We start from the raw sequence: 20,501 nt of genomic DNA, 5'->3' as shown, positions 1-20,501 counted from the left end.
GTCTTTGTTTCTTTGTGGCTATTTATTTTCACCCCCAGGGCCAGTTTTCTATCAGCCTGTGGTTTTTGTTCGGTGTTGTCTTGTGTCTGCGTGTTTTGTTTGTTTGTGAACACTTCTTTTAAGGATAATAGTATACATTTATCCTGCGGGAGATTGTGTTCTGGTCAGTAATCGTCAGTAAAATGGCTACAGTTGTTCACACTCGTAAAAAAAAAACCAAGAGAAATAGCTGTGGACTTTTGAAAAGCGAACACAGACGATTCATCCACTTTCTTTGTTCCTCCTGGTCTTAAAACAAGCAATTTGCTCAGAATAGAACACAGATAAACACACAAAAACACACATATCCACATTATCTGTGCATGCTGCACTGCAACAATGTGCACACTGAAACTCAGTTTCAGTTAATTGGCAGTGTGTGTTTTTAAATTGGACTGTCTGACAGAACAGACTGGCCTGGTATGTGTATATATATATATATATATATATATGTGTGTGTGTGCGTGTGTGTGCGTGTGTGTGTGTATGTGTGTGACCATGCTGCAGTCTAAGGTCTCTCCAGTGGAGGAGAGCAAGAGAGACAGCATTTGAATCGTTTAATATCCCCCATCACTCCCTCCCAAACAGTCAGTAATCACACACATGCGCACGCACGCACGCACACACACACAGACACACATACACACAGACACACACACACACACTCTCTCTCACATACACACACACACACACACACACACACAGCCTCAGAAAATGCAATCTTCTCTGCTGAAATGAAAAAGGAAGCTTAGCCCCTTTTGGTTGGTGTGTATGTATATGTGTGTGTGTGTCCACATGCACACGTATACATGCATCTGCAAGGCTCTGAGTGTGTGAATACATTAATGTGTGTGTGTGTGTGCCATTACAGCTTTCCCCAATCTACTGAGTGTCATGAAGGAGCCCCCTCCACCCTTCCCTTCCGTACATTGCCACATATGTGATAATATTAATATGGCTCCACCAAATGAGAGCAACCCTGCATGCATAATTCATGCTATATTCTTGCTCAAAAACCGTCTAGACGCTGGAGTGTGTGTATGCAGCATCCAAGCTAAAACTTAGCAGGAAAACTATACAACTATAAAGTCTTCTCTGAGCCTCCTCCAGCTCCGTCCTCACTCCCTGTTTTTCCATCAGTGTGATAAATGGCAGATTATTCCACCAGGAGATGAGATTTTCCCTCTCAGTCTTTCTCTTCGTCCATCTTTCACCACCTTCCTCTTCTCCTCTTTCTCTGCATCCTCACTTAACCCTCCTCTCTCTCTCCCCTCCTGTTCTGCCTCCGGTTTTCCATTCTCCTCCTCTCTCTTATTCTGCTTCGTCTGTCAACCAGCTTTGGATTTTCTTTTAATTTATTTCTTTGTTTTGTGTCTACACTCCCCCTGAGCACAATCACCAAAATCAGCCAACATCTATTAAACCTCCCTGTATATCTGGATCCCAGCCGATATACTGCTCACTCAAAATGATCAGCCCCATTAAAATTCATGACTGCACCACATACTATGTTGTTGTTGTTGTTGTTTTTTAAAACTCTTTTTTTTTACTTATTTTCTTCTAAAGAGGAGAAGAAGAAGGTTGGAGGTGGGGAGGGAGGGAGAGTAGGATGGCGGGTGGAGGTGTGGGGGTTCTCTTTTGGCATTGATGTGATGGTTGGAGGGGGTGGTGGGGGAAGAGGAGGAAGAAGAGGAGGAGGCTGAGGAGAAGTGGATGAATAAGGGGGATGTTTACTTAGAGGTCGGCCCTGCAGTGTCCACCTGAAAATTGGTTTTGTGGTATGGAGAGAAAGAGAAAGAGAAAGAGAGAGAGAGGGATAAAGAGAGAAAGAGCAGAAGGGAAGGAGGTAGATGAGCGAGCAAGTAAGAAAGAGAAATAGTGAAATAGCAGAAATAAGATAGATTGCAAGAAGGAGACAAACTGAGAGGAACAGCAACTGTGAATTAATGAATGAATGAGAGAAATAAAAGAAAGACAGAGAGAGAGAGAGAGAGAGGCAGAGGGGCAAGTCGAGGTGGGGGGGGTAGTTGTCATTAAATCCCCCTTCTCAAATCAGAGCTGAGATTCAGAGGCCACTTTATCTGGACGGACAGACGGTCCTACGGTGTGGAGCAGCAGGGACGCTCAGAGTGTGTCTCAAAATGCACACAACACACACACACACACACACGTCCATTTCTTTTTGGTGTGTGTCTGTGTGTTTGCGTTCGTGTCTGCCACTGAGTCGTGTGAATGTGCTGTATGGGCAATCATGCCCAACTTTGAGTGTGTATGTGTGTGTGTGTGTGTGTATGTGTGTGTGTGACATGTAATTGAGCCCTTTGAAGGTCAGCTTCCCTCTGTTCCTACTCACCATTGTTGGTTGTTGTGTTTTTTTTTTCCCCTCTCCAGTATTTTTTGCCTTGTGTCTCAAAATGGCCTCCCTGTCCTCCTCCTCCCGCTGTCTGCAGACAGAGGATTGAAGGACGAATTTTGATCAACCAACATCAATATAAACCAACGCTGACCAACCTAAAATGGCCACTCCCCAGTCTGGATCTGTTGTCACTCCATATGTGCGCCACTGCCTCTGTTGTTTACTCCCTTCTGTCTCTCTCTTCTGAATAATACAGCCAAGGTGATTTGAAGTGTGGTGCGATTCCAGCTCTTGTGTTTATTGCTTTAGCTATTGCATTGCCATTTATAGCAGTGTCACTGGGCAGATACAGATGTCTTTGTCAAGCTGTTTATTCTTTACACCGAGTGCTACCAAAACTTCTATATTATTTGGTCAGTGTGGCAAATTATCCCATTTAAGTCACCATTTGCTCTAAATCTTCTCAATATTTCAGCAGATAGATAGTCGGGGTTCGTTTTCAGATTTGGAGTGTGGAGAAAGCCGAAGCTTGGTGTGTGATTTCGTGTGTGTCATATTTCTACATGTGAAGACAGAGCATGTGGAAATAAAAGAGCATGCAGTGCTTTTTGGATGTGTTCTGAACTTTTCACGTACGCCGGCATTCCTCCTCAGCTTTTGATTGGTTGATTGTTGCCGCTGCTGCACGGCGGCAGGAAAGGAAGGGAGAAACGGCTGTTGCCTAGCAATCCGGTTGCCATAGATACCGCCAGGGCTCCCTCCTAAAGAGTACACTGTTATGTACATTGAAAAGAGAGAGAGAGAGAGAGAGAGATGGTAGAGGGACGGAGGGAGGAGAGGTATGGAGAGAATAGAAAAGGGGAGGAAGAGAGGAGAGGAAGAATGAAGAAGAAGAATGGAAGAAGTTGAAGCAGAGAAGGAGCGGAGGGGGCACAGAGTTCATTAAAAATAACATAAAGAATGGGAGGAGAGAGAAAAAACAGACAAAGAGAGAAGCGGAGCGAGAAGCAGAGAGTTGTACAGACTGAGAAAAAAAAAATCTCTTCATGATTCATCATATAGATTCCCCCAGACAGTTGGAATTGTGAAGGCAGGGTAATATTGGAGTCTGCTTCATTTGGTATTCTGTCTTAAGATGTGGTACTGTGGTGTGCTGGCTGGTTGTTTTGTGGTTCCTCAGTTGTCTTGGCCATGTTTGGATAAGCCCCCCACACTACCACAGCCCTCCCCTCCGCCTCCACCAAAACCACCCACCACCACCACCACCACCACCACCACCTCCCCTCTCCCGCCCCAAATCCATCCTCTCACCCTCCATCCATCTCCTGATGTTTGTTTCTCTGTCTGTGACTGACTGTTATTGTAAAACACAGCAAGAAGAGGAGCGAATAACAACCAGCAATGCAACAGTTTCATACATATCACAGTCATCAATTATTTCTACTATAATAAAAATGTCCAAATGTAAGTTGACATAATGCAACAGTGATTTAACTTTTGCACATTTCGGCCTAAACTCTGTCAGAATACCGTGTTATTCCTGGAGAACATCCTCCGGCACTCGCATGATGCCTTTTACAAGTCTGACTTGTTTGGAATAAAAATCCTAATTGGTAGTTAGCATGAGCAGCGATAGCTACCACGACTGAACACACAAAGAGAACGGCACCACCTACAACAACTCAAACTCCCCATTTCAGTGCACAAACACAAAATAAGATGCAGATTTCTAAATTTAAATGTCTTTTTTTTCTTTTTCTAAAATACTCCCTCTCTTTTACGCTTCCGTTTTGTTTTAGCCTGACTGGTCGTTTGACATTTCCACATGACAGTGCAGGGCTGACACATACTATAGTGGACCATGTGAGGTTGGGCACAATTCAAACAGGATTTCACAGTCACATTCCTAGCCGGCTCTCCCCCTGGAACAAAATAGGATTAATAATTTGCATTTTAACTCTTCATCGACAGGGACACAAGCCTGGCTAAGTGGCTCTTTTTAAGTGTGTGCAAATGTGAGTGCATGTTCACAGAGTATCCACACACACTGGTATAGGACGTGTGTGTGTGTGTGATTTCTTTACATGCATGATTTATAGGGGAGTTGGTGTGTTTGTGTGTGTGTGATTTATTTGCATGTGTGTCTATTCGCTAAATGTGCACATATCTGCAGACTGCAGAGCCTGACGGATTGTTTGTGTGTGTGTGTGTGTGTGTGTGTGTGTCTGTTCCTGCGGGTCAGTGTGATTACAAAGCAACCATAGATCAAGTTTTATTATGCACCAAAACTGCCTCTGTCCTCTTTCCTTTGCAATGTCATCTCTGCACACAAGCTCACATTGCATCACGCACACACAAATGCATGCATACAGACCCACAATGCACTGGGAGTTACGCAACCTGCTGACTGGACATGAGTGAAAGTAGTACTTGGGAGTGCGTGTGTGTATACGGGTGAGGGGTGGGGTAGGTTTGGTGGGTGCAGGGATGGAAAAGCAGCAAAAAACGAAGGGAAAACAGAGGGAGAACAGAGCATGGCACTGGTGCAGGCATTAGAGTGACAACAGATGGATTGCAGGAAAGAGTTCCAATTTCCTCTTTGAGAGTAAAGGAAAAAAATAGATATAGAAGTGAAATAAGGAAAGGGAAGTGAAAAAAATGAAGCACAGCGAAGCGCAGAGAAGAGATCGAATCAGAGGCAGAGAGAGCAGCAGCAATAATGAGAATGCATGAAAGTGCAAAGAGGAAGAGAGAGGAAGAGGATGGGAGAAAGAGTGAGGGGAGGAAGATGGGAAGAGGGAGAGAGAGAGAGAAAGGAAGGCAGTGACTTTTCATCTGTGACTGACAGTTTCCATCTGACTGCATCTCTGCCTCCTTGTCTGCATAAAAAACCTGAAGATGTCTCCTCGACAATTTGGGATTTGTTACTGTGAGAATCTTCACGTACATGTGCTTTTAACCTGCGTCTTATCTGTTGTCCGTTTGTTTATCCCTTTGTTTTGTGTTACCATATGTACAATATTTGTGACTGTAATTAACTGTGTACATGTGTGTGTGTGTGTTTGTGGATGAGTGTGTGTGGCTGAGGGTTACAGGGACTCTCATTCATCACATTAAAGAGAGCAAGTGGGGGATGGGGGACTGAAACTGGACGGCAAAAGTTATTATGCAAAGGCTTGGTTGTAAATCTTTGAGTGTGTGTGTGTGTGTGTGTGTGCACGCTCTACTGTATGTGTGTGGTTTGGTTGTGGGTGTGTTTCATCTGTGTGTGTGCTCTTGTATTGGTGTGTGTGTGTGTGCTGCTCCTGAGAGGCTCTCCTCATTAAGCAGCGAGGCGACAGGAGTGCAGAGTGTGTGTTTTCACACACCGCTGCTCCGATACAACGGGAGCCACTTTTTTTTTCGCCTCCCTTCCTTCCCTCCCCTTTGTGCCTCCTCGTCTTCCTCCTCCTTTTCTTTTTCTCTCTTTCTTTCCCCACTCGCCTCATCTCTCCTTGAAATCCTTCCCTGCCTCCTCCTGTTTCTCCTCTTCCTCCACCTTCGTATCTCCTCCTCATCCTCACTCCTTCCTCCCATCTTCACCTGCAGTAGCGGAGTGTTTGCTGCCTTCGGTAATTGTGAAGAACAAGACACACTCAATGTGAAAACATTCACACTCAACCATTACTTGTTATTTACCATCTAAACCCGCAGCCTCGATTAACCAAGTTTTGTGATGTTGGTAACCACGGCAACTGTTTCTTTGTTAATGGCTGAGCTTACCTTTATCTGCACAATACAACGGAATATAATAGAAGTTAAAAGAAGCATATTAAATCACTTTGATTAGTTCAAGTAAATGTCAATGAAAATGTTAAACATGCAACAAATCAGGAAGCAAAGACAGAAAAAATGTAAAAAGTGCGGTGGAAGAGAAAGTCAGACAAGTTAACAGGTAGGCCTATTTGTGTGTGTGTGTGTGTGTGTGTGTGTGTGTGTGTTTGTGTGTGTGTGTGTTGTGTGTGTGTGTGTGTGTGTGTGTGTGTTTGTGTGTGGACGGAGGGCAGTGGTTATTCCCTTCGGATAGAAGCGCTAAGTTGATGAGGCTTCCACTGTGGCCGGCCAGAGGATGAGATTATCGACCAGCCAAGAGTCGGGCTGTGGTTTGGTTCCAGGTCCGTCTGGAGTCTGGGGGGGAGAGAAAAGGGGGGACAGAGAGGGAAAAGAGGGGAGGAAGAGCTGAGGTTGGAGGGGTTGAGCGAGAGGGCGATATACTGGAGGAAGAAAATGAGGGAGAACGGCAGGATGAGGATACAGACACAAGGTCACAACTTTGTACTTGTTATCAGCCTCGTACTTTCTCATATCTTTTTTCTTTTTTTTTTGTCTTGCTGCTTTTCTTAATTACAGTGTAAGAAATGTTCTTCTTATCCAGGTCACCATTAGTTACAGGATCTTCAAATAAACCTATTCAGATACAATTATTGTAGTGAGAGGGTTGAGATCTTTTCACTTCCAATGTAGTTTTTTGTGCCTTTTAAAAAAACACTCCAGCAACTTTAGACTCAATATGAAAAGTCTAATTTAAAAAGGAGATATTTTTTTTTAGCATTTTATAAACAGAAAGAGCTGTTGCAACGCATTGAAAACCATGTATCACCAGATGTTATGATTTCTTCAGACGGAGCTAAAGGATCAGATCTTAATAGGCTGAGAACATTCTCCGACTTTTTACCATTTAAAACCCACTGAATTATCAGAGCTGTTTGAAAAGTAATGAAACGAAGAGCTAATGAAAAGTTAATGTTGTGGACATACATGGTTTTCACAGAACAGTGCTATATAACAAAGCGATTTAAATGCAAGGATTTTATCTTTCGGTGTCTTTCTATTTTTCTCTGCTCTTCTCCTTTTTCTGTCTTTTCTTTCACTCAGAAAACCACAGTTACTCAATTTTTCAGCCTGACCCCGAAAACTCAGCATATTAGTAGCGTGCATGTTTTTTTTTTTAAGTGACACTTTATCAAACCGCTGATAGAATAAATAAAATATGTGAGAATATATGATTATTTTTTATTAAAAGTGAGGAGAGGCTTAAGTTGAAAAAAGGAGCAGGGCAAGAGGTGGCTCAGAGAGCAAAATAACAATGCGAGATAACGAAGGAGCAGCGTGGAGGTGGAATGGAGAGAAAATGTGATGGGGGGGGGCATTATAAAGCAGAGAGGGAGGAAGGATGGGGAAGGGTAGGTGTTGGGGGGGCATTTGAGGATTCATCTCTTGCTGGATAATTCCCAGGAGGATCTCTCTCCAACACTTGAAAGCTGTGAAGTGTGCGGTTCTGCTCATACTCCTCCTGGTAATTGGAAGAGGAGAGGAGAGGAGGGAGGGAGGGAGGGAGGGAGGGAGAGGAGGGAGAGGAGGGAGAGGAGGGTCAGGTAAAGGAGTTAGATATGGAGGTAAAAAAAAAAAGAGCAAGAGGAGGAGGAGGGGAGGAAGGTGGCTGAAGCAGGTAAAGATTTGGAGACAGAAGGACAGGAGGAGAGGTAAAGGTAACGAGGGGATTAGAAGGAAGAGAAAGCAAAAAGAATCGCCTGACTTGTGCCATTTTTCTTTGTTCAATCTCTCATTTTTTTCTCCCCAACCTGGCATATATCTCTTTTATTTTGCTCATTAGCTCACTCCTCTTTATTCTGTGTCTCTATCACTGTCCTCTTCCCACCCTCCCTTAGCCAGCAATGGCGTGTCTGTGGTTGCAGGCGGCTTCTGAAACATGGCCGCAGGCGTTTAATCATTGATGGAGTTTTTTTCCTCCATGCAGGCAGGCCAGCGGGCAGCCCCGGCTCACTCACATGCGTCAGGACCTGCTGATTCACTCTCTGGGGCCTCCGAGCACACACATATACACACACACACACACACACACACACACACACACACACACACACACAAGCACTTACACATGCACACAGGCATGAATATAAAAGGCAGAGATGCACACACATAACTGTAGCACACAGACACGGATAAAATGCAGCCTGAATGTGTTTGATTTGTGTGTGTGTGTGTGTGTGTGTGTGTGTGTGTGTGTGTGTCAGAGTCCACATGTGTGCCTGACTAGTTTAACCCACCAGGGATTGTGAGGCCCAATCAGCAGCAGCGAGCCCAAATAAAAGCAGAGAAGATAAAAGCAATTTGTTTGACCAGTACAAGAAGACAAAAATGTGTTTGCATTGGCTCCAGGCCTGCACGCCACATATGCCTCTACAGTTTTATACATCCTTCTGCTAGACTCAGTAAACATCTGGCTGTGTTAGTTTCTTAAAATGTAAATACACTTATACAGCTACTGTAAGCTCATACTGTACGACCACTATCATTCAGCTCTCGGGCAGGAGCTCCTCACGCAGCTTAGCCGTGCTAGCGGTGTCGCTCTAGCAAAGTCTGTCAGTCGGTCAACCATTTGAACTACTGCAGAAAGTATATAATGCTAGATATGAATAATTGATACTGGATGAAATATAACAACTTTGATGATCCCTTAACTCCTCATCACCTGATGGCATTTCCATTAACTGCACTGTGTATTTAGCGCTAATTAGCAAATGGTAGCATGCTAACCCGCTGGTATCATACCTGGACCGTGTTGAAATTCCTCCCTATCTACTAGACTCTCAGCCACATCTATAAAATATGATGCTTTTCAATATTGCAGAATAGAAAACAAAGAGTACTGTCTACTGCATGTACACGGCTTCTTTTGTTCTATTGTTCACATTTTTGAGAATAAGGACACTCAAATAAATAAAGTGCACTGTACGTAATGATTTTGGACACAGCCATGATCATGCTAAATTAAGATAAATGTTTAATATTAGCATCACAGATTGCTAGCATGGCTGCGGACTTCGTCTTGTTCACGTTACGGACTATATTGTGGGATGTGTTGAATTCATTTTTTTCAATATTCTGGATTTTGGTGCCAGTCTGACTGATCAGCTTTGTTCATATTGACCAATTTACACAGAACCAGGCCCCATGAAGTTCAGGTTTAAAAATAAAATCTATAGTGAAACTCTCGTCACTTGAAAAAGCTGACACCAGCAAGATATAAGGATGTGAGAATGGCGACATCATCAGTAAATCTGTAGCCCTAAAAGTCCTTGTGGAATTAGTATACTGTTAAGTCCATTTGATAATTATTCCTATTGATGGTTGAACCGCAGCGATACTGTAGTTTAACCCAGCTTGTTTTCCATCACTGCACCACTGTATGAAAGTGCACAGCCCAGCACTAAATTCCTATATAGTTACTATTCTCGCAGTATAAATGACAGCCTCTCTCTCATGGTTTTTACTCAGCATAACTCCGTTGAATTCTGCAGTAGCAGGTACAGCTTATCATTTCCCTCCCCTCCTCTGTTCTCTGTCTGTCTCTCTGTCTCTCATCCTGATCAGAGTTTTTTCTTTTATTATTTTATTTCTCTGAGGATTAAAGCCAGACCCTGTGGAGGAGAAACCAAATCTCTCTCTCTCTCACTCCTCCTTTCCTTCTCACCCTCTTTTCCATCAAATTCCCCCTCTCCTCATCACCCTCCCCTTCCGGCCAAACAAGACTCCACCCTGAAATGGATGGATTAATGACCTCTCTCTGCCACTCATGTGAACACACACACACATACACACACACACATATACGCACGCACACACACCAGCAGTATCACCTACAGCCCTCTGTCTGCACGCCTGTGTCTTTTGTCTTTCTGCAGGATGAATGGCTTTCTATGCATGTCTGTATACGTGCATGCGAGTACCTGTGTGATCTACATTGTATTGACGCTCTGTCCTGGTTGGTGAGTCATTGTGAAGGACCTGTCCAGTGTTTTACATCTTCGAGAGGAAAGCACACATGCAGAATAGTCTGCAGTGGTTATGTGATTGCTTCCATTAAAGAGATTATGCAATCAAAAGCAGTAAGACAGGCAGACAAACCAACAGTCAGACAGACAAAAGAACAGGGGGGGTGGGGGTAAATGTGGAACGCACACACATACACACACACTCACACACACATACAGTATATAAATGTATATATATATATATATCTATATATATAGATATATATATATATAAACACAGCACTCAGGCAAGCAAGGGGAATTTCTCTCTTGTTAATAATTATTATGAAACAGCTTCACGTGGAGCACTTGCCTTTCCGCGCTCAGCATGACGGCAGGTCTGTCCCGGCAGCCTCCCTACACACTCACACACACACTCACACTTCTCCCATATTTTTTCAATTCCTCCTCCCTCCTCCACTTGACAATATTTACCAGACCCCATGGGCTCCCAGTGGACTTCCCCCCTCTGTTCCTCCCCGTCTCCTTCCCCTCCCTCCCCCTCTCACTTCCTGGGTGAGCCGGGTGTTCGGCGAGTCCCAGGCTCCAGCGCAGGCCTGCACCACTGCTTGTTTTTACCAAAGCAAACAGATGGAAAAAGAGAAAGACACAGACAGAGCGTTGTGCCCAGCTGGGATGGTGTGCAGTCAGGCAACGGGGGACTTAGTTACAGATCTTCTTTCTTCTTCTTTGTCTTACATCTCAACATTTTACCTGTAATCACTCCCTGTCAGTACAACACTCTGTCCATGTTTTCTTTCTCAGCTCACCTTGGTGGCGACTGATCTATCGATAAGTTAGGACTTTCATAGACTTCCCCTCTCCGATCTGTCTTTCTGTGTAGTGATTAACACAGCTCCTTCACTCCAGGGCAACATTTCATAACAGTGACTTATGAGTTTACACTCTTCATCCCCCTCTTCCAGGAGCCCAGGAGGGATCAAGCTAAAATCCCCATTTTCCTTACCCGCTTCTCCTTTCTTCTTCTGCTTCCAGCCAAGAAAGCACCGGACGGTTCAGTGATCGCCAATGGCTACTGTGACTTCTGCCTCGGAGGCTCAAAGAAGACCGGCTGTCCTGAAGACCTTATCTCCTGTGCAGACTGTGGACGCTCAGGTAGGGCACCGCTGAAGGGGATGATTGGCAGGAGGAAGGCGGTCCTCTGTTGATGCACAATTTCCTTTGTGGAGTATAGATTTCATATCTACTACATAACAAAATGCAAGTTTCGCTTCCTGTAACGCTTAAAATGGATGGACCATACCAGTGTTTTTTTTTTTTTTGTTTCAGCCCATCTACTACAAATCATGTACAGTATACTTAATCGCATCAACAACCATTTGCTGTAATGTTTTCGATTTTTGAGCTTGTTGACCGTTGCAGCTAGCCATGGTGTTTTCATTTTTTACTACAGTTTGAAAACCAATTTGCAGAGATTTGAAACTGATCTAAGACAGTGGCCTGGAAGGATAAAATACTTCCAGTTAAAGCATAAACCTCACAGGAGATTCTCAAGATGAAATACCAAAACATACATACGAAGGTATTTAATTCAAATCGATCATGCTAACTCACTAACGTTAGCATCAACTCACACTAGCAGTGAGTTTAACAACAGCCTACACAAGGTTACTACTTTGGTTGGTTATTGTCCTTAAAAGCCATCACACACAACAGTGAAATTCATGCCTGCTTTCATGTGTGTAAGTTATGTTTTTGTAGTAGGGAGAATGCAGATTGAAACGCTGCTGCATTAGCATTAAGCAATAACACAACTTACAAAATAAAATATGATGTATTGCCTTTTCTTACCTTATTTTCTGCAAGTTGACTTTCCTTCTGTATGGATAGGAATAGAAAGCCTTTGCTGCCTGAAAGGTAGAAAACACATGGAAACTTCTTAAACACAGCATGCTTATATGGAAAACAGTGGCTGTAACGTACAATGTACTAAAATCTTCTCCGCAAGAGGAATTTCTCATTTTCTCGAACACAATTTTAAAATCTTATTTTGAAACTATCAAAAATCCAATAAGAAAGTGCTATTCTATATACAATATAATCCATTTCTAATGATTGATAACACATAGTTGAGAGCAGATTTGTAAAGAGATTAAAGAGATTTTGTAAAGTTTTGTATAACAGGTACTGAGAATGTCAAATAAATTAGATACATCACATGAAATACAACTTCAGATATTCAAGTTGCATGCAGCTCCAAGTATATGCAATACATATGATGATACATGCTGTGCAGTATGCCAGAAGTGCAGAAACACTCTGGCATGTGTTTCCAAGGCCAGGAATGAACTTTGATGCTTAATCTGGCACTTTTCATTTAATGTGGTCATGTCCATTGATCACAGTGTTTCTCGGCATTAAAATATTAATGGATTCAGTAAAGTGTAATCTTGGTGTGACATTCTTGTCTGACAACAACTCAAAATTGTTTAAAATCTTGTTGCACACCTTTCAATCCTGGCTTTTTGTACATCAACTTACTTTACATCTGTGATATTATAAACCACTGTCTATTTCTTCTTTTGAGAGAGACTCCCATGTATAACAAGGAACTTAGATGAATTTGTGAGAGAATGGTCTCTACTTAGTATGTACTTTGGTTGTGCAGTAAATTTTTATTGGAGTAGAGTTTAAGTATGATTTTTTTTTTGTATGGTTGTATTATTTTTTGTTTATTCTGGTTACATGTATACATGCAGAGATTGCAGTGTATATAATGAAGAATTTGTGTACTTATTGCATGTACTGTATATATTTTTCCCCACATGTTTCTTTTCATCTGAATAATAAAAGAGAGAACCAAAAATGATGTACGTGACTTGTAGTGAATGGGCTAAAGCATGCAAAACATTGGTATGGTCCTCTTCTCTATAATGACTCACAAAGAAGACAAATGAAGGTCAGGAAATGAGGATGACATAATATTTCTATTTACATGATCATGTAACAGCAAATACCAGGAAAAGCTAGAATAAAGGGGCAAGGAGAGACAGTTTAAATGGACTGCATTAGCAAAGGACGATTTGTTTTCCTGTTCTACTGACTAAACTGTTGTTTTGGAATTTGTTAACATTTTTGTTGAAAGTCCAACATTTTGTAGTTTTCAGAACCAAATCGAAAGCAAACATATGCATTTTATTTGAGCCGTCTCAGGAAATATTATCATGTTTCTTCACCTTTAACTTTTCCAAAACTCTTTATATTCAGGAAAAATGCATCTCAAGTAACGTGATGTTTACACCTGCAAAACACAACTGTTGAATCATCTGTGAAATATAAATAAATCCCACGTATGAAGCAAACAAACTGATAGATAGACTAGGTGGATGATGGGTGACTGTCCTCAGAATACAGACAGTGATAGTGAAAAACATTGTGTGGGCGTGTGCTGGTGCGCATGTGTGTGTACTTATGTGCGTGCGTCTGTATGTGTGTGTGTGTGTGTGTGTGTGTGTGTGTGTGTGTGTGCGTGTGCACCCAGGCCACCCATCCTGTCTGCAGTTCACAGTGAACATGACGGCTGCGGTGAGGACTTATCGCTGGCAGTGCATCGAGTGCAAGTCCTGCAGCCTGTGTGGCACCTCTGAGAATGACGTAGGATCTCACTTTATACTGCATGTTAACACATGTGGCTGCACACAAACACACACACACACACACACACACACACACACACACACATACACATTACACATTGTACATATATATATACTCATATAGTATCTTTTAGGAAAACTAACCTCTTGCTGAAACTTTTAAACAGTCTTGTTGAATAAGTTTGGGGCATTTTGATATTGATCCTTGTAACAATCCAAAAAAAAAACAAAAAAAAACAGAGAAAGTGATTCAGGAGCTAGTTTAGATTCTGCGCCTTGCTCTCAGACTGAGTATGCAAGAGTGGGTCCCTCTGGCTGTAGGATGCTGTCTAACCACTGGGCTATACTGTTGCTCAATGAGTCTCACTGGAATGAAACAGCTTTAAACCCGCGAGAGAACTGAGAAGAAACATAGACATCAACCTTCAATAAATGCAGTTTCTTTTTTACATTCCTGCAGAATAAGGAGGTGCACACAATGTCAAGGAAATGATAAAGTCATAGTGCAGGTTATTATTGTTCTGTGGCATAAAAGAATATTTCAAGGACGGGAAGTTGTTGAGTCCTCAACTGTCATAAATTGAAAACAACCAAGGGACATGTATATCACTCCCTAACCCTTTGTTTTATATTATGACAAATTCACATCTTCATGTTTTATGCACATTAAATGAATTCTGTTATGTCCTCAGCTTTGATTTCAAATCTGTCCTTTCATAACGACATCTGTTTATCTGAATATTCTCTTCTCTTCCAGGACCAGCTGTTGTTTTGTGATGATTGCGACAGAGGCTACCACATGTACTGTCTGAGCCCTCCCATGTCTGAACCACCAGAGGGTATGTGCAACCATGAGCAGTGTGCGAGCATCACAATCCAGAGATGCTGCGTACCAGGAGAAGTGTTCAGACCTGCATGTGGTCAGACTGCACAGCCCCAGGAAACTTTTGTTTTTAGTATGAAATTATGTAACTGTCTGTACTGTAGGTGGGGAGACGATGACACAAACCTCAAGTCAAAACAGTCCGACAACCAAACCGACTTTTAGAAAAGCAACTCAGATTTAACCCTTTACTGTATGGAGGACCCTCAGGACTCCTCATCTCTCTGTTGGAGCATCTTAGTCTGAACACTGTGTCTGTGATCACAGAAAAGGAGCAGGTACATCTATTTAAATCAAACTGTCATTTGCCTTCTTACACATAAGATGGCTGCCTTAGGATGTTTGATGGCGTTGCCATGGAAATGAGTAGTAGAAAAGATAATCTGTTTCCATGGCAAGTGTGTCACTTGGCTGAACATACAGTAGCAGTGGCACTCGTGTTCAACACTCACTAACAGTGTCATGCTCTGCCCACACACGCAACACTTTTGATTTACAAGAAACCCGTATGAAATTCAGCAGTAGTCAGTTATTTTAGGTTTTTCCAGTCGCAGCAGAGACCTGTGTGAGCTCTGACACGGATCGGTAAACATATATTTACATACATACCGCAAACACACACGACACAACCAGACAGACAAACGCGCTGCACGAAGCACAGGCGACAGCGGAAGCGTTTTCCGGCGATGAACCCTCGACTGTAAAAGTTGCTGAAGCCTCGTCAGTGCTGTCGGAAATATTTGGTTCTGTCGTCGGTGTATTTGCAGCGTGTTTGTCTATTTGGTTGTGTCGTGTGTATCCGCAGCTCCTGTGTTGTCAAATTGATGAAGATGTTTTCTTAATTTGCTTGTGTCTCGTCTATTTGCATGTGTTTTCTTCAGTTGCAGTTGCCTCCAGCTCTCACTCCGTCACTGTACTTAGGCACAATACAGCAGAGTTTACGTTCTCTTTGAAGTGTAAAGGTTGAAAGTTGCATTTTAACATCTGTCTCAAATAGATGTTTAATTAATGTTACAAATCCCATGCCAAAATCCAAACCAAACTAGTTGTCAAATCCCCTGCATTGACAAACCACAGGCACAGCATGTGATGTTTTACCATGGAGGCTTTAATTTACAGTGTTACTTAATGCTCTGTCTGAAATGAGGGATTAATCCACAAGGCTTTACAATAGCTGTGATTGAACTTCCGATCTGTGTGTGTGTGTGTGTGTGTGTGTGTTGCAGGGAGCTGGAGCTGTCATCTGTGTCTGAGACAACTGAAGGAGAAGGCCTCAGCCTACATCACCCTCACTTAATCTGCGAAGCTGCGCCTCATCCTCTCGACCCTTCATCCTCTCCCAAACCGACTCTCCATCACAGCTCTCTGTGCCCTCCTCCTCCTCCTCTTCTGATCTACTCGCCACCACTTCCTCTACAGTTCGTCCCCGTGACCTTTGACATGACTGAGCACACAGCACCATACTCATTCTTGAACCCATTCTCCAGCGGCGAGCCAACCTACGTCCTTTTGTGTCACTCACATTCCCTGTTGTGCTTGAGCTGACCCCCACTGCGCCCCCCCCACCCCCCCGCCCCACCACCCCCCCTCTTCCTGCTCTGTCTCAACAGAGGAATTCATCAGCTGGCAATAAGTTTGCTAGCGAGACACACACTCCAGCCTGCCAAGGGCACTTCAGAGGCATACTACTCCACAGGAACCCTCTTAAGGGCCCTCGGAAGAGCCCTAATTATCTTCAGCTGCAAGTCAGTAAAGAAGAGAGTGAGGATTCATAAGATGGATAGGTGTTAGGCCGAGGACAGGGCTTGGAAGACCCTGGAAAACCATGGAGCAGTATGTTAGCCAACTGTGAAATATACTGAACCAAATTTTCATATACTCCCTCTGTCCTTTTCAGTGTATGGCAGAGCTGAGCTGTTGGACTCTGCTCCATTATTTGTCTGCAGGGCCCGCTGCCCTGTGTAGTTTCAAAGTGGGGGTGGTGGTGGTGAAATGTACAGAATTAAGACTGATTCTCTTATGTTCACACGTTTGAAAACTCCCCTCACTGGCAAACAATGAGCAACCGGTCAGGAACTCGGACCATCTTCGACCTCACCCTGTCCTCTCTCCTTGCATGAGGTTTCCACAAATTAATGATGCATTTTGGGATCGACGCTGAAGGTTTTGGTGTTCGGATGTCACATCCTCGGATGAGAGGAGGGATGGATTTTTCTCTAATCAGCTATCTCTGATCAAACGATGTATTTAAAAATGACAATTTAGGCTTAGCATCTCTCACAAATCCTTTACCTGACCTCTCTTCATCCTTCCCCTTCTGTGAAACACTGACTGTGAAGCCAATGCAAGACTGGAACGCTCCTGGTGCTTGGTGTGTATTATCTGTGTGTTAAGAATGTAGGATTGATGTGTGGACAATGCAGATCTTTGTCTGGCCCGATGCCGAGGCCTGAAAAAACTCCTTTTTTATGATTCCTTTTTTTATTTTTTTTTTCATTTGCATGTTGTTATCTCGATTGTTTTTAAAGACTTTTAATTGAAATTGAAAAGAAAGCACACTTAATTCGCAATAATGTGTTTGTGATATGAACTGTTTTGGCCAAACTGGGTGTGTTTTAAAACTCTTCGTGTGCCTGTGTGTCTGTTTGTGTGAGTTTATCTGAGCGCTACAGTAACTGTAGCCGGCTCCATGCTAGGTGGGATCTGTAAGAGGATTTCGAGCAGCAGCAGGAAGGTAAACCCGAATGTAAGGAAAGTCAGCGTTTTTCTGTTGAGGCATTCTGACAGAGGTGGGACAAAGACATTGTTATGCAAGTCACAAGTGTCAAGTCTTGTCAATGAAGTCCTAAGTCAACATGAACTGTGAAAGGAATATTCTGACATTTCTGGGAAAAAAAACATGTAGAAACCAAAGAGTCAAAAAATAAAAAAGGAGCAAGTTGTGGTTTTTCAGTGGATCATGTGCCAGACTTTTTGTTTTTTGGAAGTTACAGCACTCGGCTGACACACAGCCTGGCACATTAGCCTTGGTAAAACCATGACTTGTCACTTTTACCCTTTGTACGGATGAAAGAAATGAGATATAACGTTTTAATTAGTGGGCTTTAGAGGTGCTGGTAGATGCTGAGCTAAACTAACTGTCTAATCTTCTCATCTAACTGTCGGCAATATAGTGAATAAGCGTATTCCCCGAAATGTCAAACTATTCCTTACAGAGCACTGAGGTTTTGAGGCCTCAAAAGTCATGATCCCCTCACAAGATTGTTATGCCATTTAAAACATTAATCGCAAAACATTAATCTGTCTTTTTATTTATTCCTACCAGGGTAGATGTTACAACAACCTCTGATTTTACTACATTTAAGAGACCTAATCTTGAATAAATATCATGATGCTAAACTCTTATGTTATTAGCTTAAAGCAGTACTTTTAGGATATGTCGTCCTTTTAGGATCAAATGGCTTTTAAAGGTGAAACCGAACCACCCTGTAATTTAATCCACCTCTCCATTTAATATTTACATCGTCTAAACTGTCATAGTGGCACCAAATTATGGCTGAATACACAGCTTCTCTCCGAGACTCGCTTACACGTGAATGCTCAAGCAACATACAGAGGCATTGAATAAGAGTATGTTTGATCTTTGGCCTTGGTTAGGACACCAAGCAGTTAAGTGACGGTGTGTGAAGGCAGAGTCAAATGGCAGGTTTAATTATCCTGCTACTTTGCAAGCTCTGCTTCTTGCCAAGTGAAACTAGTTGTTTTCATCACCTTCTTGTGTCCTGCAAAACACGAGGCCACCTGGTTTGTGAGAGTAAAACACTGGCTCGTCCACCCACAGAGTTTTTACAGAGTATTTGTAACGTTTCACTAATCCATGTTCAACAACATATAGTATACACACACACACACATATATATATATATATACACATACAAATATTCAACCAACAATTAGTAGATGGTTGAATTCTTGAATATCAATTAATAACTTGCTGAAATGTTAAAAAACTCTAAACTCTCTGTAGGCGGACTGTTCAAATAAAGTGTTACTGAATATTTCTGCTCCCTGCCAGTCTGCTCTGCACGTTACAAGCCAGTTTAATAAATCAGCAGTTAAAGACCAAGCTGAAACATTAAGTTTTTCTATGAAGGGATTGAGCCATCCAGCCAACCAGCATGTTTTCTTTTGAGTTTGCACTTTAAAAAAAAAAGTTTTTTATCTTTAACCCAATGGCCCATTATATTATCCTCAATCACTTTACGTGTAATTCTCAAGGCGACTTTAAAGGGCACATTACAAGACAGCTGAAGTGGCGGTTCAGGAGGATGTTTTCAACATTTCTGAATTGTTGGTATCGCACAGAGAAGGCATCCATCCAGTGATTTGTGAGCGTTAAGCTTGGAGACAATAGCTGTAAATAGGGGATTGAATTAAGGGCAACAAATTCCATTTCATACTGTATTTCATATTCTTGTGTACGTATCAAAAAGTATGAAACAGGTCAAATTCAGTTGGTTTCTCACTTGAATGACCATTTCATCTTAATGCTGCATCTTGTCTCTAAAAGGAAACTCGTGAAATCAGATGGCTTGTGAGAATGTACCTGACCTGCAGTCGTGTTTGTCATCTGACGGACAAAGATATTAGGTGCAAATACTGTGCTACCCCTCAACTCAGCGTAACTCCACTGATGCATGAATGAACCTGAAAATGTTTCTGATCTCATATTTTGACAACGATATGCTTTTCGTTCTTTTTTTTTTAATAACGATGAGAAATAACCTTTAACTTCTGTTCATTTCCTGTTTGTTTCCTTGTTTGGTTTTGTAATCTGTGTTGTTTCACATTTTGCACAGTATGGCTGCATTTGCTCTCCAAGTGTGTTTATGCCTCTGTGTGTATGTGGGTGTGTGTGTGTGTGTGTGTGTGTGTGTGTGTGTGTGCGTGTGTAATAATCACGTATGATTACTGGAAGGTCAGAGAAAAGCAAACCAAAACCAAAATAGTGAATTAGTATTATTCTTTTCAGTGGAAACACGTGCACGGCACAGCATTGCTAGAAGATTGTAATGATGAGTGCCGGTTATAACAAAAGCGTGCACAACAATTCACACAAGGCACTTAGATTAAGAAGTGTGCTGTTTCTTTCTAAAGTTTGTAATATTTGCCAACAAAACCAGAAGTATTCAATCACTAAATTGTTTATTTCCATTAACCAATCAGAGCTAACGTTGAGATTTTAGTGGCAATAGTTTGATGATTAGGATGTCGATGATAATTGTTAGATTGAATATAATGGAGATGTTTGTGTGGATGGATGATGATGATGAGGAGGAGGATGATGATGATGATGATGATGATATGATGGTTAATGAAAAGCCTTTATATTGGGAGCCTCTCTTGATAGGAGAAGCATGGTGGAGTCAAACCAATTTTGATTGTACTATCTGAGGAGGGCGGGGAAGCGTGTTGGGGTTTTGGAAGGGAGGGGATTCAATGAAACTCGAGCCTTCCCTTTGTACAAATGGACAAACCAAGATGGTGGTGGTGATGATGGGGGGATTGGATCAAACAAAGCCACACCAGGAACCTCCAGGCCTAGAGTCCCCCCCCCCCAATCTCTCCCCACATTTGAGGCTGTTGGAGTGGCTCCGTCAGAGGGTTGAGACTTTGGGCCGTTCTTGGCCTCTCTTGTAAATTGTCGTTCTGTGATCTTGCTTGCACTTTTT

General features: G+C 42.5%; 1 protein-coding gene across 1 annotated transcript in view; it reads left to right on the top strand.

Annotated features, from left to right (window-relative positions):
• The window catches only part of dpf1 (double PHD fingers 1), a 41,335-nt gene extending 21,616 nt beyond the window's left edge, over positions 1–19,719 (top strand). The window contains exons 9-12 of the mRNA XM_056375048.1: positions 11,266–11,385; positions 13,772–13,884; positions 14,644–14,725; positions 15,996–19,719. Of these exons, the coding sequence (XP_056231023.1) occupies positions 11,266–11,385; positions 13,772–13,884; positions 14,644–14,725; positions 15,996–16,066 (386 nt within the window). The 3' untranslated portion in view covers positions 16,067–19,719. The remainder of the gene's footprint in view (positions 1–11,265; positions 11,386–13,771; positions 13,885–14,643; positions 14,726–15,995) is intronic.
• Positions 19,720–20,501: the final 782 nt, after the last annotated feature.

Source organism: Seriola aureovittata, chromosome 4 (genome assembly GCF_021018895.1).
Source record: "Seriola aureovittata isolate HTS-2021-v1 ecotype China chromosome 4, ASM2101889v1, whole genome shotgun sequence".
Lineage (NCBI taxonomy): Eukaryota > Metazoa > Chordata > Actinopteri > Carangiformes > Carangidae > Seriola > Seriola aureovittata.
The sequence above is the reverse complement of the archived record's forward strand: the minus strand, read 5'-3'. Positions and strand labels throughout refer to the sequence as shown.